Source organism: Athene noctua, chromosome 18 (assembly GCF_965140245.1).
Source record: "Athene noctua chromosome 18, bAthNoc1.hap1.1, whole genome shotgun sequence".
In the NCBI taxonomy this organism is placed as follows: domain Eukaryota; kingdom Metazoa; phylum Chordata; class Aves; order Strigiformes; family Strigidae; genus Athene; species Athene noctua.
This window is the reverse complement of record NC_134054.1, coordinates 12,052,216-12,060,983: the sequence shown is the minus strand read 5'-3', so window position 1 is coordinate 12,060,983 and position 8,768 is coordinate 12,052,216. Positions and strand designations below refer to the sequence as shown.

General features: G+C 44.8%; 1 protein-coding gene across 9 annotated transcripts in view; it reads left to right on the top strand.

Moving 5' to 3' along the window:
- Positions 1–395: 395 nt before the first annotated feature.
- Positions 396–8,768, top strand: part of ABCA5 (ATP binding cassette subfamily A member 5) — a 34,614-nt gene continuing 26,241 nt past the window's right edge. Inside the window, exons 1-9 of one of the 9 annotated variants that reach the window (XM_074922475.1) lie at positions 629–727; positions 1,810–1,869; positions 3,082–3,197; positions 3,277–3,316; positions 3,860–3,973; positions 4,702–4,906; positions 6,064–6,222; positions 6,611–6,708; positions 7,369–7,598. In XM_074922475.1, coding sequence (XP_074778576.1) covers positions 3,869–3,973; positions 4,702–4,906; positions 6,064–6,222; positions 6,611–6,708; positions 7,369–7,598 — 797 coding nt within the window. In that variant the 5' untranslated portion in view covers positions 629–727; positions 1,810–1,869; positions 3,082–3,197; positions 3,277–3,316; positions 3,860–3,868. Of the gene's footprint in view, positions 454–628; positions 728–1,505; positions 1,524–1,809; positions 1,870–2,992; positions 3,198–3,276; positions 3,317–3,859; positions 3,974–4,701; positions 4,907–6,063; positions 6,223–6,610; positions 6,709–7,368; positions 7,599–8,768 lie in introns of those variants that run through there. The other 8 variants (XM_074922473.1, XM_074922472.1, XM_074922471.1 and 5 more) reach the window with 8 other exon arrangements.

Below are 8,768 nucleotides of genomic sequence, written 5' to 3'. Positions count from 1 at the left end.
GTGGAAGCCCGCAGCGCTGGGGGTACCCGGGGTGGCCCCCACCCCACCGCAAATCTCCGGGCTCCCGGGGCAGATTTCCAACCTTTTCTTTTTTCCTTCTCTCCTTGGCAAGGCCGTGCTGGGAGGCGCGGGGGGGGGGACGACACACACACCCACCCCCCCCCGGGAGGTGCCCACGGGAGAAGGGGGGGGGGATGTCCCCAAAGCGGGGTCCCCCGAGGGGTGGGTGGGAGGACCCCGGTGGGTCCCCGGGAGCTGGGGTGGTCATGGAGGGGGGGGGGGGCGGGATGCGGCCGCACCCGGGTACCACGGGGATGGGCGGGGGGGGCCGGGGGGCGGCCCCGCTCCGCCCCGGGGCGGTGATGGCGGCTGCGGGCCGGCCCCTGCGCCGTTGGAGAAGGGGGGGGCAGCGCTGTGTCCCCCGCTGCTGCGGAGCGGAGCGGAGCGGGGCCGGTGAGCGCCGGGGATGGAGCCGGGGGGGGGGGCGAGGGTCTCGGTTCATCCCGGCCGCCCTCCGCGGCGGAGGGATGCGGGAATCGGGGGGGGGGGGGGCTGCTGGACAAGGGGGAAACGGCCCCCCCGAGGTGTGTAAAACGGGAAGGGGAAGAAAAGGAGAGGAAGAGGAGGAGTTTTGCTGTACCTGGCGGTGCGCGTCGTTACTCTGGAGCGACTGCTGGGGGTTGTTTATTTCGGTATTTGTTGAGGTTTTGTAGCTGGGCGAAAAAGGGTGAGGAACTGACATTTCAAGGGGTTTGGGGGAAGGGGGGGAGGAAAATAAGGATGGAAACCCGGAGGGGTGTCACCCCCCCCCCCCTCCCCGCGCCTGCAGTGAGCGACCGGGGGGTCCCCGGGGAGGGGGGGGGGGGGGAGCTGGAAGCAGCCCGGCCTGGCCGTGGGGGTGCTCGGGGGGGGGGGTCCCGGTCCCGTTATCCCGCCCTGAAATCCCCCGAGCCGGGGCTGGGTCCCTGCGGCTTCGGGTAGGGGAGAAAATTCGGCCCCTTTTTAAAAATTCATAAATAAAGCGTTTGGCTGAAGTAATTTGAGAGCAGTGAAGAGCGTTTCGGAGTTTCTCTTTAAGTGTCATTTCGGCTATTGTCTCCTTGCAGCAGGATCCATAATCTGATTTTCCCATCTTTCTGCAGATATTGTTCACTGACAAATTGGTTTTCCTCAAGCCACAGCTCCTTTAGCTGAGGCTCACCCCCTCCCACCCTGTTTTTATTACTGGTTTGGGGTTGGTTTGGGGTTTTTTTTTAGCTTAAAAACCAAGGAGAACGTGACATGGAGCATTAAATTTCATAAACTGCCCCTTCAGGACCATTGGCTTAGGGTAGTTAGGATTTCTTAACTATCATCTGATCATTATTACCCCCCCCCCCAAGAAGCGCTAGCATCTCCTGTGTGGAATTAACGCACAAACCCAATAATTTCCTTGCGATTGATTTGATTGAGATGCCCACAAGTAGCTGTGTTTCGGTCCCTTCTGGCAGTAAAAGATCGTAAGGAAGTAGCTAAATTTTGGGGTACGTTTACAGGTTGAGAGTGTTTTCATTTTCTCCAGTATTATTCAAATAAATGTCTTGGCAGCTTCTTTTTCTCTTCAGCCTACGTGTTCATTTTCCTCATCTGGAGTTTCTAGGAGGGTTTGTTGTTTTTTTTTATTTTTCCCAGATACAATTTTTCACCATTTTCATCATTCACTAATTCTTCAATCATCTTAGTTGCATGTGATGCACCTTCATTAGCTTACGTGCAGATGGCACCAAAAAAATAATCACTGTTTTTAAAACGACCTTTCCTCCAACCTAGGTGATGTACAGCAAAGCGTAGAAGTGTTCCGGAAGATGTGGAAGCATCACTGGTTTGTTGGTTTGTTGTGTTTTTTTTTTTTTATAACTGGATACAAAATAATTAAAGAAACAGTAACTGGAGTTAGTGATTGAATCGGATTAAATCAGCTTTGCCAGGTTTTTTTAGATTTAATTAAAATAGAGGGAAGGGGTTGCTGCCTTAATGCGGTTGTGCAGCGTTGAGCAAGGACCTCGGTGGAGCTTCTCCTCTTGTAAGTTAAGTGCTCCTGAAAGCAAACAGTGGAAGTCCAGGCACTTAACAGGGCATGCTGTGAGCAGCGAGGAAAAGCGCGTTATTTTTTATGACCTGTAAGCAATAGCTGCTGCTCTTGATTATTTTTAAAATGCTCTGCTGACATTCTGAAGCATTTCTTGCTGGAAAATATCCAATGGAGTTATATGCATTCTTCTTGCAAGAATTAGTTATTAGCGTAGGTTGATGTTTAAGCGTTTTGTGGTTTGGGTGTTTTGTTTGTTTTTTTTTTATCAGAAGAATTTTTAAATTTTTATTTTTTTTTTCCATTTTTGAAGTAGAGTCTATGGGAGTTTATCAGAAGCACTCCAGGCTCTAGGTGGGATCTCTTCCCAAGGCTTTGCTTCCAGTGACGTGCAGCCGTGTCCCACACAGGTCCCCGTGCTGCGTGTGCCTGCTGGGGGTCACTGCCCGTGGAGGACCCCGACACCCACCAGAGGAGCCGGGAGCAGCGAGCTCAGCTGCTTGCAGATGCCTTCTCCCTCCTCTCCTCCTTCCTACGCTCAGAGCAATGCAGGCTCGCATCGAGCCGTCTCTCTGGGAGCACTTTGTGTGTTTGAAGTTCTTCGAGCTCAGCTCGCAGCAGCGGTGCTGACATCTGAGCAACCTCATGTGTTTCTTTAGTTAGACGATGTCTGCGCTCCGAAAATAGATTTCCATGTTAAAACACAGCTGGGGAAGGAAGCTTGAGCCATGTGTTGGCTAACAGATAACAGAGAGACCGGGCCCTGCTGCAGAGCTGCTCTGAATGCGCAGTCCCCAAAAACATCAGTCCGCTTTTTGAATGGGAGCTGTAAAATGTGGAATATGGATAAATTCTTGAAATCTCTGCTGTGTTTTGGCTGAAATCTGTGGCATGTAGGTTGTTGCAGCAGGTGGGACTGACGGCCAGGGCAGTCGGGGAGCTGGAAGGGTGCTGGCATGCAGAGCTCCCGCTGTCTCCGCGGAGCAGCTCACAATTATATTTCAACTTCACAGGTGAGGATATGGAGAGAGATGTAGATTGACCAGTGACTCCAAACCTCGGAGAGCAAGGTGGTGGGAAAACTGGGGATAAAAACCTGGTGGTTCCCCAGCCTTCCATCCCTCGCCAGGTACGTCCCAGTGGAACGGGATGCTGTCTCCTGGAAGAGCATTTTCAATTTTATTTTAATTTTTTTTTTTCCCCAAAAGATTATCTTCAGCGCTACTGTGCAGCGGGCATAATGAAAAGGTAAAAACTAATGAAAAGGAAAATAAGGAGTGTTGGATCTGCTCCAGAATGAAAAGAGGTTACTTACGGTAAATTGAACAGTTTGCCTGGCGTAGGATGGCTTTTGTTTTTGGATGCGTCGGTCTGGCTGGCTGCCCTGAGCTCGTGTGATGGACAGTGGAATTGTGCTTTGAGATAAAGACTTTAGTTTGTAATTTATATGTAACAAAATGAAAATAAGCCCAGAGTTTTGTGAGCTTGCATAGAGCTCATCCTGCCTTGGGGTGGAGGATCACTCAGATGGCATCCCGAGGCCTCTCCCAGCTGCTTTCCCCAGCTCTCTCATTGCAAATGAATACTCACAGTTTCTTCACGTAGCTGGCATCCAGCGTATATATTGGAAGGCATTAAAAATATAAACAATTGAAAATGAATAATTTATGTGAAAATATAAAAATATGAGATACCGAATGCTGTAACTGCCTGGCTTTTCCTTTTTCAATTGTCGTTTCATATGGATTTGATTTTGTGGGTTTTTTCTTGTTTATTTTTTTCTTAAACTAGTCTTGAAAAATGGCACCAGCCACTCCAAGAGGAGCAGGAGTATGGAGACAAACCAGAGCTCTCTTATTCAAGAACTGTCTTATTAAGTGTAGGACTAAGAAAAGCAGCGTTCAGGTGAGTGTGGTGCTTGTTCACTGCTTCCATCTGCAGTAGTTCTGCGTTTAAGTGGCTCCTGAGTCAGAGGCAATGCTCAGTTTTGTTACAATATTTCTGAAGCTTCAAGGTCTGCTCTGAATTTTGGGTTGAAATGGGCTTCTTCAGAAGGTATTTTGTGATTTTTTTGGTTGAAAATGTGTCCTGATGTGTAAGCCATCTTCCAGAAAATATCCTTGAATTAATACTGCAATCTTAGTGCACTTTTTAAAAAATATTTGCACCCGTAACTGAGCATTGGGGTGGGATTAGACCTCTCCAAAAGATTTTTATCTCTTCTAACAGTTTAGCCCAGTGTGTAGGTGATGGGTATGATGCTTTAAGATGAATTTTGAGGTAAAGAAGAGACAGTGCGATGCTTGGCTGGGCTTGTTTAATGCTTCATGGTTTGCGCTTTGCAGCTTTCCAAACAGCCTAAGTTTGCTGATATTTAAAGCAAGTAGAATTATCCATTTGCACCTTAAAATGGCTTCTTAGGTTGCTGATGCATGCGATTAAAATCCTGCTTCAGTGCCAGAGAAGGATTTGGCATTAAAATTACTCTTGCATTGGAAACACGCAGGGAACTTTACAGTCAAGTAACGAGACTCACGGTCCCTCCTTTAAGCTTTGTGTAACTAAGATAAACTTTGGGAAATTTTTATTTCTACGACTGCTCTTTGAAGTTCTCATGCTTGCTTTTTGTACAGGAGGTCCTCTTCCCACTCTTTTTCTTGTTTTGGCTAATTCTGATGAGCATGATGCACCCGCACAGGAAGTACAGCGAGGCTGCCAACACCAACCTGGGCACGCTGGATACCTCCATGCTGGTGAATTTTGTCATCGGATACACACCACCGACCCGGATGGCACGAGAAATCATGAAGAAAGTGTCTTCTGATAACTTTGAAGATGGTATTCGGAACCTAAGCATTTTATTTTTTTCTCAGTAGATCTCATGCCGTGGCTTGTGTTTGAAGAGGGAGCTCGCTGTTGTTGCTGCTGATAGGAAAAAAAGAAAAAGCTTTTCTTTTCCATTGCAGATAGAGAACAGACTGTGAAGGCGTGAGGTGGTTTTGGTTGTTTTTTTTTTCTCAGTTGGCAAATGTTCTGGCACTGCCATCTCGAAGTGGTTCCCATTCTCCTGTTGAAGCCAACAAGTGTTATGTGGCTGCAGGAAAGGTTTTGGGAGGACCTAAGTTCTAAGTACAAAAAGCCCCTGAGCAGCTTTAGAGCTAATTAATACTTGTCCTGTGACATCCCGGGGCAAATGCAGGAGATGATGCTGTCCTGCAGGTATTTTAGGTTGTGTTTTCTATCCTGTTGTTGATATCAAAGCAACGTTTTAAATCTTTTAAGTGCTGATTCCCATTAACACTGTGTCACCTCTTCTTTTGAAAGTGATTTTTTTTTTTTTTTTTTCCTTTTTTAAAGTGCTTTGCCTACACGGCTTACACATCTAGCAGAAACTAATCTCTCCAAAACCACTCTGATGTATTTTTAGTTTGGTATCTTTGATTTTCTTTTTGCTGTATGCGTGCTTCAAAGGTATCGTGGAGAAACAACCCGAAATCTGCATTTTTCTTACGGGTGCCCTCGGCTGCTTTTAGCAAAGCGTTACACTTGCTGCCATTGTGGCCCATCTTCCTCCCGTCCTCTGCTGAAGTCAGTGACGAAATACCATGTTTTCATATATTGATCTCTCTGCACGAGTTGATCTGCCCTTCTTGAAAGGTGCTGGTGCTGGAGAATAAACTTGGGTAGCCAGCAGAGGATTGGGGCACAGAAGCTGTTGGAACGACAAAAAGGGGGGAAAAAGGGGAAGGCGTGGGGGTAAATTTGAATTACCTACCTGCTACTGAGCAACACTCCTACGGGTTTCTGTTCAGAAGAATACTTCCTTTACTAGGACAAAAATATAACCCTGTATATATATATATCTCTCTATATCTAGATCTGTGTACATCTCCAAAACCAAATAATTCATTAATGATTAACGTGATGCTTCTTGAAAAGTGTTGCACAGTTCTTCCTGCTGCTCTATCAGCACGATAATTTCTTCTGTCACACAGGCATCATCACAGAGGAGTATTTAAGTGAAGAGGAGCTGCAAGAGGCTAGTGCTTTTAAACCCTCAAACTTTGTGGGGGTAGTGTTCAACGATGCCATGTCCTACCAGCTGAGGTTTCCCGATTCGGTCGCTATGTCTTCCATTTATATGGAATCAAGAGGTAAATGTGCACGGTCTTACATGTATTCTGTAAGGGGATGAACTGAAAAATCATTCCCTTTTTTTTTTTTAATTTTTTATTTAAAAAAAATTTTTAATTTTTAAAAAATTTTTTATTTTAAAAAATTTTTTATTCTTTTTTTAATTTAAAAAAAATTTTAGATTTTTAAAAATTTTTTTAAATTTTTTTAAAACATTTTTTTCTTTAATTCTTTTTTTTAAATTATTTTATTTATTTATTTTTGGCCTGATGTTGCATACATTGGTTTATTGAAGTCCTTCCCACCGTTTATAAGGGATGGCCTCAAGCTGCACCGTCTTTACGTTGGGGGTAGGACAGCTGTAACTCTGACTTTCTGCATTTTAAAATGCCCTGCTTTACCCCGCAGCCAGTTGCTCCAACCTGCGGAAAGGATGCGAATCGGTGACATACTGGAGCTCGGGATTTACAGCTTTGCAAGCTTGCATCGATGCTGCAATTATACAGGTAAGTCAGAAAAAAACAGCCTCATAAAACCAAGGAGGTTCAAATCCGTGGACTGCCTTGGCTCTGACTTCTTTTGGGGTGATGTCTATTAATTGTGTAAAATGCCATCTCAAAAATTAGCTTGGATCCGATGAGAAGGCAGAATATTTCATGTGCGTGTGCCGTATTTTGTACAGAAGCTTTCTTGTCTGGTTGAACGATGCGAATAATTTGTGTCCAAATGAGCCTGAATCGTGAAAATGCGAAGGCTTGACAGTGCTCACCCCAAAATACTATTTAAGATGCTGTACCAAAAGGGGCCAAAGGATTTGCCTTACGATTTTATTGTCAGTATTTATCAGCAACGCCCTTTTCCCTATTTCTCTCCCATCATGCCACTTGCGGTGAGGGCAAGTCTCATCTTTTTACGTGATAGGAATTGCAAAATTTTTAATTTTATCTCCAAGTGTTCGGATGTTCTCCAACTTCCGTGCTTTCACATTGGGATTTGGGGAGAGGGAGGCTTGGGGGTGTCCAGATCTCCCCCTGTCAGCGGGGATGGGGATGGGCTGAGCACGGTGCTGGCTCATGGGGGCTGCGCCGGGGTCGCTGCTGTTGCGTGGGTTGGGGCTGTAAAATCCAGAGTGATGCAGAAATAACTCTTCCTTCTTTTCCTTTTAGCTGAAGACTAATCAGTCGGTTTGGGAACAACTTGAATTGACGAGAGCGATGGTCATGGGAGAGGCTGCAGTGGTAGAAATAGATAATTTTCCTCGTGCGATCATTTTGATTTACCTAGTGATCGCTTTCTCACCCTTTGGGTATTATTTGGCAATTCATATTGTGGCAGAAAAGGAGAGGAAGTTGAAGGAATTCTTAAAAATATTGGGACTTCATGACACTGCCTTTTGGTATGTGAGTGTTCGGTATAACCTGTTCTTTATGAAAGAAATATAAAGTCTGTAAAAAAATATAAAATAAATAACACTTTCTAGGAGAACTCCTCTATCCCATCCTCCAGTTTTTACATTCTTTTCAGTCTGATTAACTGAAAACAGCCCCGAAGAAAGATGCTTTGTAAAATCTAACATAGAGATACTTGGCAGTATCATGAAAACCAGAATGTTTTATTATTCTGATTTATTTTAATATTTATTTGTAAATACCGGACTAATAGTGTTGCACTTACGCATGTAAAGTTTAACCAGATTTAGAGGGATTGAATGTGATGATGTGTGAGATTGTTATGTAGTTTGTTTTTTATTGTTTATACATAAATATTTTTGGCTCAGTACCTCCTTTCCTGGTGACACAACAGGTAGCCTGCAGTCTCTCTTCAGAGCTTAGCAGCGGTTTCCCCGACACATAATTAAATGAATCTAACTCTGTAATTTTAACATGACAGAGCAGTCCAAGCAACAGGTTTTAATTTGTTTCCTTACCGTGATAGAAATTGTCTTACGCCGTATAATGTGTTTTGTTTTGTTTTTTTTTTCCCAGTGAGAGGATATACTCACTTGAAATCTTTGGTAGTTGCAGAGATAAAAACGGGTTTAGCTTTGCCCTTCGCTGCACCAGCCGACAGCATTTTAGCATCTTTCACTGCTCCGCTGTAACAGCCAGCTGGGGCTGTCTGGGTTCTATTTTTCCTGTTTGCTTTTGTTTTATTTCGGCAGCCAAGCTCTCTTTTCGCAGTTTGTTTGCGGTACGTCCTTGGTGACAAATTTTATTTAGTTGAGTCTTTCACCCGCGGCGTTGATCCACTGTCCCCACTCACCCCTCGCGCGTCAGCGTTGAGCATCTCTGGTCTGGAGAAAATAATTCTATTAGCCAAGGCAGCTTTGATTGGCCACTGAATATAACTCAGAAACTTGCTTTTGAGGGAGATGTGTCGGTTTTTTCCTATCTGTACACAAACCGCTCTTGTTTCCTAAAGTCAGAATTGCTCACAGACTTGCAGCTCTGTTTTGTTTTTTTTTTTTTAAATGGATTTTATTACCATGCCCAGCTACTGGAATGACTAGTGTATTAAATTTTAAATAGAATTTCTTTAATTATTGAAGCCTACTACTCAGTTACCC